The sequence below is a fragment of the Mesoplodon mirus genome, assembly GCF_964341445.2.
Source record: "Mesoplodon mirus genome assembly, chromosome: 5".
Classification (NCBI taxonomy): Eukaryota; Metazoa; Chordata; class Mammalia; order Artiodactyla; family Ziphiidae; genus Mesoplodon; species Mesoplodon mirus.
The window spans coordinates 62,891,300-62,911,355 of NC_138980.1; the positions used below are offsets into that span (position 1 = coordinate 62,891,300).

General features: G+C 39.4%; 1 protein-coding gene across 1 annotated transcript in view; it reads right to left on the reverse strand.

Annotated features, from left to right (window-relative positions):
• Positions 1-223: 223 nt before the first annotated feature.
• KCTD16 (potassium channel tetramerization domain containing 16) overlaps positions 224-20,056 on the reverse strand; it is a 288,422-nt gene continuing 268,589 nt past the window's right edge. Inside the window, exon 3 of the mRNA XM_082620914.1 lies at positions 224-9,851. Coding sequence (XP_082477040.1) covers positions 9,397-9,851 — 455 coding nt within the window. The 3' untranslated portion in view covers positions 224-9,396. The remainder of the gene's footprint in view (positions 9,852-20,056) is intronic.

The window sequence follows — 20,056 nt, forward strand, 5'->3', positions numbered from 1 at the left end:
AGAAGATAGTAAATTAACCAATAGGTAGGTGAAGTACCATTGGTATGGTAACCATTGGATTTGTGCTATCATAGACCTACATTTTCTTATTCTTTTCTTCCTAAACATCATCATGTTCATTTGGTGGGTTGTGTGTGTGTGTTTTAATGAGCAAGTTTGAAAACACATACAGTAGTTTGAAATTCCAACAAATGGTTCAAATTAGAAAGCCAGTTTTTCCAAGTTTGGCTTTTCCTTAAATGCACTTTTATTTGGTTTTACATCCACAGATGTTAAACCTAGGTATTCTAACCATATTCTCTGTACCATAGATATACACATATACTCATAGTGGAAGAGACTTTTGGAAATTAGAACTATTTTAGACTATCTAGGAAATCAAAAATAAATTATAAGTCCCTCAAGCCCAAAATTCCAAACAGTTTCAAACTAAGCTTTGTTTATGTGTGTATACAAATGTATAGATATAGATATATATACATTTAGATAGATGTACACTCATATATACATATATACACAAAATTTATACATGAACACACATATACAACACACAAGTATACACACACTCCTCACACACACACTCACATATTTCAGTGCAGTTTCTTTTCTCTAGATGCCTCTCTTTTTTCCAACTTAGAATAGTAATGATGAGATGCTAGGGGCAGTCAATAATATTTGGATTTCTGACCTGTCATGAACAAAAACTGAAATTGTTTAAAAAGCCAAAAAGTAAAAATGGCAGATACGTGCATGTACATGCACACACACACATATACAGACACATTTAACTTTTTGTGAAATTTGCCCCGGTCACCTGTGAACAGCATAGCCAGCAGCCGCGGGCGCTATCCTCCTGACATGGAAGCTATCTTACCACTGTGGGTTTCACAGGGCTCAGTACTCACTAGATACCTGTTCTACAACAAAGCCCCCTGATAGGGCTTTTACCATTAAGTACAGTCTGTGGTACCCCCCAAATCTTTTTTTCCTTGATCTCCTAGGGATATGCATGTCCAATGGAACTTGCAACTCAAAATAGCGAACAACTTGCAGGAAGGATGTCAGGCCGGAATCATCCTGGCTACCTTTTGCTTAGAGCAGAAGAAACTATAAAAAGGTGAAATCCAGAAAACAGAGAAGAAGAGCTTATGTCATGAGGTGGTGAAGCTGTCAGCCTTGGGAGTCTAATAAACCCAGATGAAAATCTGTCTCTGCCGTTGTCAGGCTAGGTGCTGCTTTACCTTTCTGAGTCTCACTGACCTCATCTGTGAAAAAGAGGAAAGTAACAAGATCTACCTCATTACATTATTCTAGGATTAAATAAGGCATAGAAAACACCTAGTAGAGTTCCTAGCGCATAACAACAAGTTCGTAGTCTACATTATTTATAACTTAACATTTAAACCATAAATCTAGAATGTTGGGCAGAGCTACATACAAAAATAATGTTAGCCTAGGATGCGAACTTGATCTGAATTCAAGTTCTGTATCCCAAGTTCGATTCCCTAGTAGATTATAACGCTCATCATGGTGACCTGTACACGGTATGCACTAAACAAATACCTGCTGAGTGAATGCATGAACAAATGAATAAATGAATGTCTGACTTCAACTCTCTGGGTTTTTAGTTTCCCTTGTACGAAATGGAGGTAGAATGATTGGACCTTTGTTCTATCACTGTGATGCTGGTGTGATAAATTAAAAGAAAAATGCCAAATTATTTAAGATACAAACCTGTTTTGTGTTCTAATGAGGTCAGTACAAGCAAATGAAACAATGAGGCTCAGTAGCCAGGGCCTTGCTTAGACTTGTCATATCTCTGAAAACATGGGCATGGGGGTCATCTGTGTGGGTCTGAGGATCACATTTTCCAAGATCTAAATATCATCTTTAGTGAGGATGTTCGACCCAAAGAAACAAAGTACACAACGAGCAGTTAAAGATGATGGAATTGTTGGCCTGTTCTAAGCACTCTTGCCCCTGCTTTCCTGTTTCCTTTCTGAGAGCACCTTGCTCTCTACTGTTGATCAACTTGAAAAGCATCCTTAATCGGGTCACATGAACTCAGAATGCTCCCAAAGTGCTTCACAACAAACGCATTTAGCTGTTTTAAGGTTGATAACTTCACTGAAGTACCATTTTTCTGAGGCAGAATAAGATTTAAGTGGAAGACAGAGTTAGACCATAGGCCTGCTTCATCACTACTGGAACCCTGGAAAAAATGACATATTTCTCTCTAAATCTCAGCATTCACATCTGTATAAAGGGATAATAAATAAACCTTACACAGATTTCAGGTGGTACAAATTATTATCATTCATTTCATCCTATCCCTTGGCCCAGAAGTCTTTCTCTACGTGGTTAAGAATGCCTTGGAAAATTTGAGCCAACCCTTAACTCAGGGTTTCTCAACCTCAGCACTATTGACATTTGGGGTGGGATAACTCTTTGTTGTGAGGGCTGTCTTGTACATTGTGGGATGTTTAGCAGCATCCCTGGTTTTTACTCACTGGATGCCACCTCTCAAGTCACAACAATCAAAAATATCCCCAAGGGCTTCCCTGGTGGTGCAGTGGTTGAGAGCCCGCCTGCCGATGCAGGGGACACGGGTTCGTGACCCGGTCTGGGAAGATCCCACATGCCGCGGAGTGGCTGGGCCCGTGAGCCATGGCCACTGAGCCTGTGCATCCAGAGCCTGTGCTCCTCAATGGGAGAGGCCACAGCAGTGAGAGGCCCGCGTACCACAAAAAAAAAATATATATATATCCCCAGGCATTGCCGAAAGTCCCCTGGGGTGCAAAATCACGCCTGGATGAGAGTCACTGCCTTAAATGCACATAACACACACAAATCAGAGCCTTTCCTGAAAGTGTTTCTGTCTCTCACATGTAAGAAAAACCACTAACCACTGGCTGTAGTTGAGAAAAACTGTTAGTGATCAATGTGAATTCTATGCATATTTTAGCTTTCAAGGTTTCCTTTTTCTTTCCTTTTTTTATTTATTTTCTTTGAGTATGATGTCACTAGTGACTATATAAATGAAAATGAGTTTGATTTTCATCCAGAAATCTGTAACATTTGAATTTTGTATCAGGAGACCAGCTTTACTCAACCTTCTCAAGTATTGACAAACTACTGTGCTGAATTAAAAGCTGTTAAACTTTGTGACCAAAGACTTTTTCCCTGAACTTGGATAGCATTACCATGGGCACTAGCCACCGACCCAACATTGACCTAAAAATTGCACATGTGTACACACAGACACACAGACACAATTATAAAGCAGTTCTCCATTACTTAGTTGTGCATCAACCCTCTTCCATTTGTGGTGGATGGAGCCAACATCAGCAATAAGAGAGTCTGCAGTTATGTTGATTTTTATTGTGCAAGTGCAGGTAAATTAGCTAAAGGTCAATTCTAAGAATAAACTGACAAGATGGAAGAGGTCACTGGAGAGAGGAGACTTACTTAATCCTCTGGTTGGCATGTAAGTGATTTTAGAAGGCTGATTAACAGGAAAATCACCTCCTCCCTCCCCCAGGAAAAACCCCTTGATAGTCACTGAACTGGGACACATTTTTCTTCAGGCTTTTCAAAGTAAATTCCCTAAATAAAGCAAAGATGACAGTCTAGGAACTAAAAATTCTTTATCAAATAAACAACACCATTTGTTCACAAACAAGAAGAACATTTTTTAAAGGTTAGGAAGCTGGGGAATAAAGAGAAGTAAACTTCCCTTGGGAAGTAAAGGAGGGAAAAGAAACAATCAAATTTAAGATTTTAAAAAAATTCTTGGCCAAATAATCTTAATTAGTGGCAAAAAGTGCATTCATTTCATTAAGCACTCTTCACTTTCCTTTGATGGTAGTTTTTACTTAAATATTAACTAATATCATGACAAGCATGAATTTAAACCGTCTATTCTCTATTTCCTGTTGCATGTGGGAATCTGGTACATCTCCAGTTACTGTGTTACATGGATAGGACCAACTGGGTCACTGAAACCTCCAAAATTTTTTTCTTTCTGAATAATCATAGTACGGCCATCTCTCCTAGTCAGAGTGACTGGAAAATTAGAGAATTTCATGTCATTACAAATGGAATTTTGAAAACACTCCTTATTTCTTTTTAAAAAATTTATTCTCCCCATGGGTTTTGCTTGAAGTTTTTAGTTAATGTTGGGGTTCAGGGTCTTCAACTCTGAGAACTTCCTAGTCCTGCTTGAATCAAATTGGACAAACTTAGCAATATAATGACTCAGGATTTCATCCATGAAGTAGAGCTAAATTCACTAAACATTCCATATTCATTTTGGTGGCTTGTATGTGCAGTTATTGGAACCCCCTTTGGGGCCATACACATCATTAAATTATGGATCACTCTAAGGTTCCTCTGACTCAAACTGTAAAAGGGCCTAGAAATGAACAACTTTCTTTGGAAAAGGTCATTATTTTTGTTCCTTGTTGGGTATCATTAGGACACATCTCACTCAGAGATGTGCTCCCATCTACCCAGTCATAAAACTATATAGATGTAGGTTTTCAGTTTGGAAAAAAAAAAAGGCACAAACATCAAACATACACAAAATGAAGAAAATGTTATGATTGACAGGCAGATGAAAGGGCAAACAAATTCTGGAAATCTGCTCTGCCCTAGTCCTAGAATGTTCTTTGGGTCTTTTTTCTTAAGATAATGAATTATGCATGCTTTGACTCATTTGTAGTGGAAAGAAAGTGAGAGGAAGTGCCACTAGGAAGTGAGAGAAATGTTGACCTCTGCATAGTCCCTAAATAGCAGAGTTTCTCAAAGGAAGGTCCGCAGACCATCTCATCAAAACCATTAAGGGTGATAGCCCAAAATGCAGATTCCTGGGCCATGCTTGAAGTTTCTGAATCAGACTTTCTGGGGTTAGGGTCAAGGAATCTGCATTTTTATGCAAGTGCTGCAAATGATTTTATGCACGCTGAGTACTGGAAACACTGCCAAAACTTTTGTAGTGGAGGTCACTAGGGGAAGAATCTCCATTCCAATGTATATGGCAAGATGAGAAAAACAGACATTCCAAACAAATAAGCTTTGTGCTTGCATCACAAAGCTGTGATTATTAAAGTTTAACAAACACTCTTTTCTTTCAGCAGGGGTGGAGAGCAATAACCATTTCTTCTAAAATCAGAATGATGAAGGCAATATAAACCAAACCCATTTCAGCAGGTTTCATTTGGTCTAATTTCTCTGTAGATATTAATCATTGTACAGTCCTGTTCAAATGACATCTAACTCCATATTACCTCAGAATACAGAATACTCACTCTGATTCTTTCTCTGTGTTAGTTTGACAATATAAAAGAAAATAAATAAATTGGAACAGTGGGCCATCAAGAGAGCAAGATGCCAACAATACCAAGACATTAAGAGAGAAACGGCCCATGCTAAACGTATAACCCAGCATGCAAATTGGCAAAAACATTTATCTGCCACAGAGTCATCAGGGAAAAAATAACTCCCATCATTATTCCTTTGAAAATTGCTATGTCACGTGAAGGTGACAAACGATTCTTCCTACAAGCTCATAGAGTCTTAAATCTAGGAAATATCATCCAGAAGACCAAGACTAGTCAAGTTGCAGGTTATGATAGCTAGTGGCAGAAAATACCAGCACTTAAATGTTCTGGATTGAGACACTATAAATACAAAGTTGGAAATCTGAAACTGTAACAGAGAAAAATATATGAGAATCAAAGTTTGTTTCCCATTTTGGGAGTTGGGGTCAAGTAATTTTGCAAAACACCACATATGCCTTTTCTTTGTCTCACTGGAGCATGTTTTGCTTGGCACAGACAAAGGATAATCAGAAAGGAATCTAAATCTAAAGGAATCAGAAAGGATAATCAGAGAAGCAAAAGTAATCCAGAAGCACAAACAGTGGGAATTAAGAAGACCCAAAATGAACAATACACATCTGGTCTGTGCCTATGGATAAAGGTGCCCCTGAATCAAACAAGGCCAATGGGAAAGTGAAAAAATCCTTGTTAGCTCCCCTTTAACAGATGTAACCCCTGCAAATGAATTGGTTGGGGGTAGACATAGCTATGGAGGAATACAGAACAAAGGGAACACTTACGGTTTGTGAATTGTTCCCCTTTTATTATAATTCATCATGCATGTATTTCCAGGAAGATAGCTGTGCCTACAATTACAAAGGATAACATCACTGCAACTTCTGGAAACCACTTCACTTTGTTGTTTTATGGCCATATCTCAGTGCAATTTTTTTCTTAGCAGGGGGAGGGAGAGCACACTACCACAATGATCCAACAGTTTTATTTTCCTGTCTTCCCCCTTTCCTGCTAAACACAGATCACTCCCTTTTTGACAGTGGGTAGGGGGACTTTATTTTAAATATAGTTCTGCCTTCAGAAGCCCCATGTACCACAGAGAATGACCTCCCCAAGCTCAATGGATTTTAGCATTGCAGAATTTTCTGGGAGGCTACCTGAGTAGGGGCTCTGCACATATGATTCGTTATTCATTTGACCTATTTGATGCTACTAGTCTCTTCATATCAGCCCTTGTCATAACCAATATTCAAGAAGCGAACCATATATATTGTTCTGTCCGGAAGTGAACTAAAAGTTCTTCAAACTATTTTAAGTTCAGGAAAATGGGCCTGATTCATGGTGCAGGGCCACTACAGCATTTCATCTTCTAACTCACTTACCCAGAATTCATCTCCAATGTTGCAGGCCACACAGACCTCACTTGAACTCCTCCTGAACTAGGACTGAAGATGTCCATGGACTCGGTGCCTCTGCAGAGCCTTTTACTGATCAGGTCTACCATCATCTCCACACCAACAACCACACAAATGAACACCACGCTGTTGTTTCAGCTACTTGGACTATCTGGTGTGAGTGTCAGTCTAGAGCTGACTCAGATTTAAAATGTCACTGTTGTTTTAAACAGACTTGCCACCACTGGTTTTGTTCACTGGGGGTATAAAGACAGCCTAAACAGAAACAAATTCATGACAGGTCAAAGAACAGAGAAATAATGCCATGAACATTTTCTTTTGCAGTGTTTAATTTCCTATTTAAAGTATGTAGTAGGAGTAGTGTGTGGACTGCCATCTTACTAGTTCTCTAATTCTTACTAGTGTGTTTCTATCTTGAAGGCATGACAATCAGGTCTGAAATTTAAGAAAGTTGGGACTTTGGCCATTTTAGTTAGACCCCCAACTCTTTGACAGAACTTCCAGTAGGACCATAAGAATCATTTGACCAAAGTGAGTTTGGGGATATTTTCACCAAATTCAACTTCTTGGCCCATTAAGTTCTATGATTCTTTGCAGAATCTTCTATTATTAATATGATATTTTGATGTGGTATAAAGAAACACTGAAAAGAATGAAGACATACTGGTAGGCTGTACAAAGCTATGTTGTAGTTAAGATTAAACGTCTGCTAATATACTACTGCAAAAAAGAACACCACTTAAATTCATAATTATAATTCTCTTGACAACTCAGCTCCCCAAATGATCTTTCTTTTCTACTTCAGCAAAACTGTAAAGTCCATTCAAACCATTAGGACAAGAAAACATTGGCTGAGTCTGTTGCCCAGGTGTAAGAATTAATAAAAATTCAGAAAGATATCCATATACTAATGGGCAATAATAATAGGAATCAAGACAGACCTCTTACATGATAAACGTGCATCAGTGAAAGATTTCAAAAAGAAGCAATTGATCATTATGTTTCCCTCCTACAAACATCATCCAGTTGCCTTTATTACCTGTGATACATATACACATACACACACACACACACACAGTAAAAAAAAAAAAATTAGTAGTGCTTGGCACACAATTAATGATGGACAAATTATATTTTCAGTTCCCACTGAAATGCACGAGGAATGCTGAAAGTAAAAACTTGCCCTTTAACCTTCACTTACCACAAGTCTATGAAAAAACTATTGGTATGTTAATAGAATACAGAGTCACATGGATGGATGGCTGTTAACAGCATCTTTTTGGCTGTGTCTATATAGGTGAAGGATATAATCAAGAAAGACAGTTTAGAAAGCCAAAGTCTTAATTTCAGAGCTTCAGTTATCTAGTTGGGTTGTTCACAGACATCACAGAAACGACAGCCAAATCCTAGTATGGACACAGCCAAATCCCAGATCCCAAAGGCCAACAAAACTGGATATAAGGAAGTAACAGTGAAGCACTGCAATTTGAACAAGCTATGAGACATTACTAGGAGAGGTGTGGAATACAATTTCCTCTTAAAACAAAAGGTTGACCCCTCATCCAAGTGCTGTGTGTTTTTCTTACTTCCACAGCTACACGGGAATGCAGAGAACTTAACGTGGATTACGTGAAAAGGCCATACCATGAAAACATGGGCGGTAAGGACTCTGAAAACACTGCGAGAAGGAAGGTAATTCAGCTCAGGGTAGAGAAGACTGAACGTGGGGTCGTTTTGCAGTCATTTTTGTGGATTAGGGATGTTTTGTTTTTTAAAAAAAAACACAAAGAATATGTGACTAGCTCTTCTCACCTTCTCCTAGTGCAGAGAAAGAGCAACGCAGTAAAATGGAGCCTGAGGGTGTTAATTTTGAAATAAGGAAGGTAATTTGTTGATGACGAAGGTTCTCTGATGTTAGGAAGTGTTGCCAAGAGAGGTTGGGAAATCTTCCCAGAAGGGTTTTAAGGTAAGAGCAGAGGCTCCTGTGTCTGAAGGACTCTAAGAGGGTGCTGCTGAGAGCAAAAGCACACCTCTTAGGATGCCCAGGCCCTGGGCTCATGTGCACTGTGTGTATATACACACTTTGTTGGGCTTGTGCTGCACAAATACTCATGCATACGGAGTCAATATAAACTGGCACGTAATCGATTTGAGTGAAAAGTCATATAAATCTGCCATTCCCCCCTTACCCCATAAACAAAAGGGAAAAGGAAAATTTAAAAACCCAGACCTATGGCAATGGGTCAGATCTCTACCATATTCTCATTCAAAGGAGGGAGGTAGAAGAGGAGAGTAAAACCCAGCTTGGGATAAATGATTCCCTAGGCCTCTCAGCTATACTTATGTAGCTGGCTCTCATTATACATAAGATACTCAGCACACGGGACCAAGTTAACAAACAAATAGAGAACAAAAAGAAGAGAGAGAGATTCTTATACTTCCACATCTGGAAAGAAATCTACCCTGTGGATTGACATGTTAAGGTGAACTAGGTAAACAGGCAGTAGTATATCAATGGGCTACTGTATTCTAACAAACATGTATTGTTAGTTATTGTTTTTCTTTTCAAACATGAATTTCTTTTAGGAGGTTTACTTCAAAAGGGTGACACGATCTGTTTCTTCTCCCACCTCCCCCTCCCTCCACTATAGATGATACTTCCGTAAAAGTTCAGATTGCCACGGATGTTTTCGCTCAGGGAACCTCTCTGGAATTTTGATCTTTAGGAAATCCTGGATGCATTTCTCCAGCTCTTCCTCAATTGAGAGCTTTTCCTTAACAGGTTTTTTTTTGCTGCTCATGTTCGACTCCCTGGAGCCCGAAGTCAGAGTCCGGAGCAGGTCACTTTTCCGTCGCATCTCTGACTGCTGGATCAGTTGGACGGGGCCCTTCTTGATGGGACGGTCCAGAGTCTGGATGTTGGTCTGGCGTGTCACAGGCCCACAGATGACTGTCTCCTGGGGAGAGCTGGCCTCGGACTGGCTGTCGCAGCTGGAGGTGGAGAGGTCATTGCAAGAGGTGCCACTCTCTCCTTCTTTGTCACCCTTGCCATTCTTGCAGCAGCAATCACAGTGCGAGGATGACCACCTAGATGGCTCACCTGCAAGGAAGCACAGGACCCAAGGGGTGAATGCCAGGCAGCTCAGTGTGGAGTAACAACACAGCATGTGAACACACACACGCACACGAGCATCCACAACCATGTCTTTAGAAGAAATGGGATGGCACACAGAGTGGGCTGCAACAGGAGTACCCAGCAGCCAAGTTCATCGAGCAAAGCAAGTTAATGATGGCGTGCTGCATGACAAGAAATACAGTATAATGCTTCAGCCCATGGGGATTGGAGTCAGAGAGTTACTCAGCTATACCATCACTAATCTTGCTACGTTGGCATATCCCTTAAATTCTCAAAGCTTCAGTTTCCTTATCTGTGACATGAGGATAATAATTTCCCCACTTCCAAGAGTTGTAGGGTGGATTTAGACAAGGCAAGTGAAATTCTTAATGCAATGTGTGGCATGCAGTAAGCGCTCAATAAATGCTAGCTGATTTTACTGGGGCTGATGTTAAACCCTAATCCAATGCCCCATGTTATTGCAGTCAGGTAAATAGGGGGAGTCTAGAAGAGTGGAATGACAGCTACCAGTCAGGGAGGGCTTACTTTGTGCTGGCCCCCACGTAAGCTCTGTGCACGCATCAATTCACCGGGTCCTCATGATAATTCGAAGAAATCAGTAGCTCCACTCCCAGTTTCCATACAAGGAAACTAAGACCCTGGGAATTTAAGAAACTTGTCGTAGTTTGCACTATCTGTAAATGGCAGGGCTGGGATTTGAATACAGGTCTCCCAAATACTATAACCAAGGCTGTCTGTAAAATTCCTGCTTCTCTTTCAAAACAATTTTCAAGGTTTCATTCCTCTCTGAAGTCCTTGTTTAGCTATCCTCAGAAGTAGTTGTTAAGTTTTTCCTCTGAGTTATGGTCTACTTTTGTAAATGCATCTATTAGTGCACATATCATATTTTGTTATAGTTCTTTTCCACCTTAGGCATCTCAGCTACTATACCATGAGCATCCTGAGGTGGACAAGGTAAAATGTTCCTTGTTGTCATCCCAGAAAACAGCTCAAGTCACAGTGTAGAAATTCATTAAAATACTATCCTAATAATAACATTTAAATACCTGGATCCAGCCATACCTGAAGCTAGACCTGTCAATGAGCTTTCACTTATATGACCCACTACAATATATTTAAGCCAGTGTGAATTCCTCTCTCCCTATTTCCCTAAGTCTTGATTCATAGCATTGTGTTGAGCTATTTGGAGGCAGAGCCATTTTTCAGATACTCAGTTGGTGGCTCCCTAAACTAGGAAATCCACAATTATGGCACAAAGCATTTCCTAAACATAAGTCACTGCTCCCAGCCTTCCACCCTCTGAACAGCCACAGTCTTCTTGGAGTCATGAGCTTAATATTGTTTACTGATATGTTATACATTGGGTATTTCATATAGTTCATTGCACTTAAGCCATAAAAAAAAGGGAAATCAATCCCCTTTATGATGCTAATATTGAGGACAAGGATAATGTGGTATGTTTATACGTTTTAAAGGAGACCTAGTTTTGATTTGCACTATATCTTATACTCATAAATAATAAGTCACATGATAATAAGATCTCACTTTATTATCATTTCTAATGTGGTCAAAGTAGAGGAACCCTAGAATGGAAACTATTAGGAAAGTTATATCCTGCCGTCTTTTACAATGCCTGTCCTCTACATAGCTAAATGATTTAAATATTTATAGCAATTTATACATTTTTCCCCTGAGATTAAAAAAAAAAGTCCCTGTAAAGCACAATTCCAAAAGTCTCTCTCGTGTATACCTGCTCTTTTGAACCACTTTTTACAATGTGACTGAGTATTCATGTACTTATATACCCATTAAATGAAATGCAACAATCCCATTAGCTAAAAGGAATCACCACAGCAGTAATGTCCTAGTTATCTCAGGCTATTACAAATAAATCTCTTCTGTGCAACAGAGAAACTGTTCAACATGTGCCAGCTGGTAACAGAAAATATCAGCAATAGGAAATGGTTTCTGTCCGCCAGCCCAGACTCTGAGGTGAACGTTTTTTCTCCTTCAGAAGGCAGACTTTGCCTCTGCCTCTCCAAACCTGACCATCCCTATACTAATATGACTCGATGGAAAAATGGCTCCAGCTAATTGGGTCAAGGAAAAGTAATCATCTCAACCCAGAGTTGATCTAGCTTGATTTTTTTTTTTTTTGAGAAAAGTTCAGAAACTGAACTTAGCCTTAAAAAAAAGAAAGAATAGGAATAGGAGAAAGGAGAAGAAGAAGGAGATGTGCTGGAGTACTCCTATTACCTTAAAACAAGATGACAAAATATTTTGGCCATAAAACTTGCTGTACCGGTAGAAATACAAACCTGTGTTTCTCTGCCCAACAGTTACCTTCCCATGAAAGTCATTCCATTCAGTGGACTTGGAGGGAAACCTGAGGCTTTTCTAAAAGGCATTTTAACAACGCAAACACCACCATGTGAGGGAGTCCTGTGTATTCATGTGGAAAACTGCACGCAGCCCTCCAAGACCTGTCCAAGCCAAGAACCTGGCACAGATGCATTATTTCCTCCCTGGACTGCCAGGATGATCACAGATTTAAATCTCAGCTTGGATCACCAGCTTCTAGGCAAACAGAAGCATTACTTTCCACTTATTCTAGGTGCTATCACTATTAAAGGGAAATTAAACAAATTAATTTTAGTGGAGCTTGTTATACTACCATGTTTCAATATTTTATGAGCACATCTGAATCTTTTACTATTTTGGAAAGATAATTCATAAGATGGCTCCTGAAGTCTACATATTAGGTTGAAATCAAGGAAGAATATGGGCTTAACACCATCTAGCTGGAGGTGCTTCGTGAAGAGTCATTATGAAATTTGAAAAATAATCAAATGTGAGAAGAGAACCACGCTGTTTCTTTTTTGGAAGTACTGTCTGGTTGATCACCTCCTTCCCAAGAATTTAACCACAACAGAGAGAGGTTATAAACCAGAACACAGAAAACCCTTTCACCCTTGCAGTCCCACTGACATGTACTCACCTGTTCTGGAAAGTGTAAATGCATCTCTGAAAGGTATGTTCTGTAACTGTAGGTATTCTAGAATCCCCACAATTACAGCAAAATATGATTTCCTAAATACCTTGGTACTTCAGATTGCAACATACTTTTGCTCTCAATTTGCTGAGGTTTCAATGCTGGCTGGAGAAAATAAGTTACAATTGATTAGTCAGATATAGGGAGAAAGCCATTTCATTCCCAGAAAAGTCTGATTTATTGATATTAAAAAAGCAAAACCTCTACTGCCTTTCGAGGAGTGTATTAACTAGTTGCTGGTCAAAGAGCCTAATAGCTCTTCCTTATTTTTAAATAAACCATTGCTGAATTTGTTGGATTTCATTTTTGCTGCCTGGCACATAATAGAGGTTTGATAAATGTTTGACGCTTAAATGAATGAGCCAGACACATGTGTTGAATTATATCAAGTTGATAATGTAGCAGACAGATGTCAGGCTCCAGAGTCAGGCCCTGAAATATGTCAGCTTGGATTACTTTACCTCTCTGAGCCTCAGTTTCCTCATCTGAAAAATAAGGCTAGTAATAGTATCTTCCTCATAAGGGTTTTAGGAAAATTAAATGAGATAGTTAATGAAGGTAAAGATGTTTCATGGTTTGTGACACCCAATATGCATTTCAATCAGTGTACACATTCCACATTTGTTCTACCAGAAGCCAGACACTGATCTACATAAACAAATATGTTAGATATGATGATTATGTTTCCACTAACACGCTATAAAACCAATTCTTAGGTCTGGCTGGAGCATCATGTTGGGAAGAACACTGATGTTATAATTGCACTTGTCAGGAAAATGTACACTGAGCATTTCATAATGTCTGACTCTATTTGGGAGTGGAGAGGAACATAGTATATGACCAGGGGATCATTTTGGAAGGAAGGTCCCTTCAAAGTGAGGTGCTTAGAATTTCACAAATGGATGAGTCTTCCAGGATAAAAATTTACTTTAGGACGCATCAAATAAATTTAAACCCAGAGCCCAGGGAAATTTGTAGTTTGGATTAAATGGTGAAGGGCAGGAAACTCAATAGCCTCAAGTCCTTAAACACTGAATCTTCCAACATTTTACAACTCGGAAAAATTGAGGACCAGTCAAGAAAATTATATGATTAGACTCAGTCCCTTTCCACTGTAGCCCTAAGTCCTTACTGTCAAAGAAGGAATAAAAGAGGAAAGACAACAGAATCTTTCTCCCCTATGAAAAATTCAAACTGAACTGAGTGAAGCATGACTTAGAAAACTCACAAAGTGCTTATACATTTTTAAAAGAGGCAGCTCTGCAATCTACCCACACTTCAAATTCTCCACCTGCTAATGGCTGTGAGCACAAGGCACATCATTTACAGCAACAGCTGGGAAAACTGCTTTCCCCTGTCTTCTCTGTCAATGATGTAGGAACCTGCCATTCTGGGAGCTAGGTGGTCAGATTTAATTTATCAAGGCTGCTGAAACACTTTCTCGGTGTCCCCGTTGAAACGTCAATAATGCCTAAATTGATGTTTTTATAATTCTGCTAACCTTGGAAAAGATATTGCATAGTGGAGATTGGGAATAAGCAGACTGTGCAAGCATCTGAGAAAAATACATCTTCCAGCTTGACAATCATCATTTCTTGCTTGTGGTTGACCTTTTCCACTTAGGGATATTTGGCCTTGAAGGGACCCAGCTGGGGATCCTCATTAAGACATGGCAAGTTTGGGCAACAGCAGACAGTTAAACCACCCATGCATCTGCCAGGGCCAGTCAGGAAAACAGACGTTCCACCTGTTATCTGGACAGGGAGAATTTAATATAAGGAATTGGTTAAACAGATGTTGGAGGAGTCAAAGATAGTGACTGCAAGAGGCAGACACCACCCTTAGGGCTGGGGAGACAAAGAAAAGAGAGGGGGTTACTAGAACCTAGATGCTGACAAAAGGCATCCTATGGGAGGTGAGACCCAGGCATGTGAGGAGGGCACCATGCCTGCTGGTCCTGCTATCTCTGAAGAAGCCTGGCTCTGGGGATTACAGAAAAAAAAAAAAAAAGAGAGAACCGGAACCAACTGCTTCTGGGGTAAATCAAAAGCTGAGTTGATTCTGATGAGCAGGAAGCAAATGAGTCCTTCTACTCCCCCTGTTATTACAGTCTTCCTCTAGCGCCCCCCACAGACAGAATCTAACAGGAAGCCAGCTTGGCCAATGAAAAGCGTGGTTAGCTGAATCCCAGCATCAGACAGCACAGTAGAGAGGGGTGGGTTTGAAGCCGAGAGACAACAGCTTAATAACAGCACACAGACCCCGCCAGGGATGCAACAGAAAAGAAAGACACAGCTCTCGACCTGCTGGACCATGAGTGCAAATGGAGGAGTTAGGGAATGGAAGTAAAAACCATCATCTTGGGCTTCCCTGGTGGTGCAGTGGTTAAGAATCCGCCTGCCGATGCAGGGGACACAGGTTTGAGCCCTGGTCTGGGAGGATCCCACATGCTGTGGAGCAACTGGGCCCGTGAGCCACAACTACTGAGCCTGTGTGTCTGGAGCCTGTGCTCTGCAATGAGAGGCCGCAACAGAGAGGCCCACGCACCACGATGAAGAGTGGCCCCCACTCACCGCAACTGGAGAAAGCCCTCACACAGAAACGAAGACCCAACACAGCCATAAATAAATAAATAAATAAATAAATAAATTTATTAAAAAATCATCTCAGTTCAGTTGCTGCCCAGCTGCCCTTTCTTATACCTTATTAAGTGTTTTGCATCTGATCATCCCTCTACCAGCAACTTATTCTTTTGATTTTCACTTGTTCAGCACTTTTTTGTCCATCCTTTTCTCAGAGCGCCTTACCTATTCATCCCCCAACCCAATTTAAGCCAGTCCTAACTTCCAACCTGTTTCTATCACACCACCACAATGTGTAACTATGGATGTGTTTCTAGGTTGGTTTAATGTCCGTTTTCCTGTGTTAAAGCCTGGGTTTGTTCTCTTCTGAATTCTAATGCACACTCCAGGGCACATAAACACTAGGCTATCAGGACAGCAGGAAATACCTGCATGAAAATGAACGGGAGAGGAAATGGATGATGTGTACAGAAAGTAATTTTTGGTTTAGGGTGTTTGTGAGAGGCAGTAAACCTTCCTCCAAAAGAAAAAAAAAAAGATAGAAAACCTGACCTGAAAAATGGAAAATATTTAGGCATATCACTAGACATTTATATGCATGTGACAAAAACATAAAACATGCTGATCAACAGAGATAATGGCAAAATCCATCCAGAATTGAATAACTGTATATACAGATGTTCTAATGGATCATCACTCATAATTATTTATTTATTTATTTATTTATTTGCTTTACGCGGGCCTCTCACAGTTGTGGCCTCTCCCATCAGCGGAGCACAGGCTCCGGACGCGCAGGCTCAGCGGCCATGGCTCACGGGCCCAGCCGCTCCGCGGCATGTGGGATCTTCCCAGACCGGGGCACGAACCCGTGTCCCCTGCATTGGCAGGCGGACTCTCAACCACTGCACCACCAAGGAAGTCCCCAAGGCCTTCTTTTAAACTGCGCACACCCTTGATGGAAGAATAAGTCTGACACCTCTGTGTGAATGAGTTTATCACAATGCTTGGACCTGACAGAGGAAGGCTGGGAACTCACATTAGTAACTCCTGGCAAATGACATTAATGAATTATGAGCTCCGACCACATGTCAGAGGTGGTCTAAGTGCTTTACAAATATTTTTATTTTATTCTAGCAACAACACTAAGGCAGAGTTTCTCAACCTCGGTACTACTGATGTTTGGGCTGAATAATTCTTTGTTGCGGGGGCCGTCCTGTGCATTGTAGGTTGTGAAGCAGCATCCCTGGTTTCTCCCCTCTAGTTGTCAGCAGCACCTCTGCCACTCAGGCACGACAACTACAATCACCTTTAGTTGAGAACCACTGCTCTGTGGTTAATATGATTCCCATTTCATTAATGAGGAAACCGAATTTCATAATTGTTGACTCATTTGCCCATGAGTCACAAAGCTAATAAAAGATGACACCAGGATTTGATATTTGGTAGATCTGACTCCAAGACCAACTCCTGTTCCATCAGTATATTGTGATGCTTCAGTGAAATGATATTTTTTTGAAAGGAGCTTATTGGGCAGAGACCTAACCATTCCATTCACTATAAGTTCCAAAAGAAGGCCAATGAAAGGAAATGAGGGAAATGGAGTTGCCCTTTCACTTTTCATAAAATGAAAAGAGCACCTTATTCTCACCAGGCTGTCTTCAGATGATAACAGAAAAGAAAGATTTACAGAATTTAGCAGCTCCAACTGAACATGGATCTCTGCCAATTGGCCACTGATTAATTACTCTTCTTTTAATTAGGATTTCAAAATGGGACAAAGATGGCTTTAATCTAGGATTTTCCCATATAGCCAGAGCCTATATTCCTATCATGTAATAATAATAGACAACATTAAATTGAGTGTTTACTACATGCCAGGTGCTATTCTGCACTTTCCCTGCAGAATCTGAGATTTGAGATTTACAACATCCTCATGAAGTAAGCTCTATTGTCATTCACATTTTACAGAAGAGTGAACTGAGGCACACAGAGGTTAAGCAACTAAAAGGCTTTAAGAGACGAGCTGTGATGCAGACTCAGGCAGTCTGATCCCACAATTTCCATAACGAGGCAGGTAGTAAAGCCTAGTGGTTCAGAAACTGGGCTTTGGCGTCAAAGAAACAGGAATAGGCCACAACTCTGCTGGTGACTAGCGTTTTGTCATCTGAAAATGTTGGAAATAACAATACTGCTCCAGTAGGAGGGTGAGAATTTGTCTCTAGCATGATAACAGTGCCTAGAATATATTCAATACACATTGAATAATTTTTTTAAAAGATAATTGACAATGTTCATATCAATCACAGTTGTAAAATATTTAAAGGATAGTTTCAATAAAGATACTTTATAGGTAATCTCCTGTTTTTCTGCTTTTCTTTCAATAGACAGTCTACCCATAGCCCATCTTCATATTAGCTAACCAACATCTCTACTTTCTACTCTCATGGGCTATTTACCAAAGAATTGATTCCATTCACATAATTTATAATATTTAGGAAAGTACTGCTGATGAACAGAATGATTAATAGAGAAGTTTTCCTCCTCTTGGCTCTGGAGCAAAGACTGCCATACATGACCAGCATGTCATGTCTTGTTGCTCTAAGGGCAACAAGAATTCCTAAAAGAGGGGGTAAATTATGTACTGTGATGATAGTTCACTATTACTCCTTTATATATGATTTGCCTTTTTTGTTAAATCATATTAATTACAAACAAATGCACAACTTCATAAGATTGCCCAACTCACCCTTCTTATAGGGAGAAATATCTTTCATTGTGGATCCCACCATTACTTTTATGGTTAATTCACATAAAACAGATAGTCAAGTGGTTTGACAGATGTATCCAATAAGCAATGAATGCAATGGAGTGTTATCAACATAAATTAGCACTAATGATTTCCAGACCAAAGGGGTTGGAAAATATGATCCCTGTGATAACCACGGGGAAGTTAGATTGTGAGATTCTTAAATAATACATTGCTTGGCCCCTGGTTATTAAATATATTATTCTCTTTCATTAATAATTAGACCCTTAGTAACACACTTGATTGTTAACATTTGGAAAATACTGTAGATAGGAAAGAGCTTTTAAAAAAGATAACCAAAAGAGTGGTATAAGAAAAAGGTCCAATTTCATTCTCCTGCAAGTGGTTATAAAGTTTTCTCAACACCATTTATTGAACAGACTATCCTTTCCCCATTGTGTGTGTGTGTGTTTTTTTTTTTGGCTCCCTTGTCAAATTAGTTGACCATACATATGAGGGTTCATTTTTGGGCTCTTGATTCTGTTGCATTGGTCTGTGTCTATTTTTATGCAAGCGCCACACTGTCATACTGTTTTGATTACTATCACTTTTTAATATAATTTGAGTTCAGGGGCTGTGATGTCTTGATGCCTCCAGCTTTGTTTGTTTGTTTATTTATTTATTTATTTATTTATTAAATCAGGATTGCTTTGGTTATTCAGGGTCTTTTGTGGTTCTGTATAAATTTTATGATTTTTTTCTATTTCTGTGAAAAATGCCATTGGGATTTTGACAGAGGCTGCATTAAATCAAAATGGATTAAAGTATTAAGCATAGGATCTGAAACCGTAAATCTCCTAGAAGAAAACATAGGGTAAAACTTCCTTGACAACTGGTCTTGTCAATGACTTTTTTGGGTTGTATAACCAAAAGCACAAGCAACAAAAGCAAAAAAGTAAGTGGGACTACATCAAACTAAAAAGACTTTGTACAGCAAAACAACCAACCAACAAAATTAAATGGCAACCTACAGAATGGGAGAAAATATTTGAAAATCATATATCTGATAAGGGGTTAATATCCAAAAAAATATTTAAAAACTCATATAACTTAACAGGTAAAACAAAATAAACAACAACCAAACACTCTGATTTTAAAATGGGCAGAGGAACTGAATAGATATTTTTCCCCAAAGAAGACATACAAATGGCCAACAGATATACGAAAAGGTGCCAGGAAAAGGAAGAGACAAAGGGCAGAAGGGAGTGGGATGAAGATAATTAGTTAAATTTGAGAATTCTTATGGGCCTGTAGAAATTCCAAATTGATAAATCTTGCTCTCTCCCCACATCAACACTATTTCAAATTTCCTTTTTCCATGCTTCTCCTCTAATTCTATACAATAATTCTATGTGACATACATGCAACCATATAGTTACATTGGGTGGTATAGTACAAAAGAAAAAAACTGACCTTAGCAAATGAATATAGGCTAGCTTCAATTTTTTCATAAAAATAATTTATTTTACTCTTCATGCTAATCTTGTCTTTCATTAAATTGTAAGTTCCTGGAAAGTTAAGATCCCATTTGAAAGAGTTCCTGGCTGAAAATTATGCTTGTTCCATTTTGACAAAGATTTGAGAAGAGTCATGACTTAACAGGCGAGAAGAAATGAAAAAACCTAGTATTTGTATAACACTTGATAGATTATAGAACCATTTCCATTTTTTATACCTCGTTTGATCCTCACATTTATTCACTCAGCACTCAACTAATATTTGACTGCAC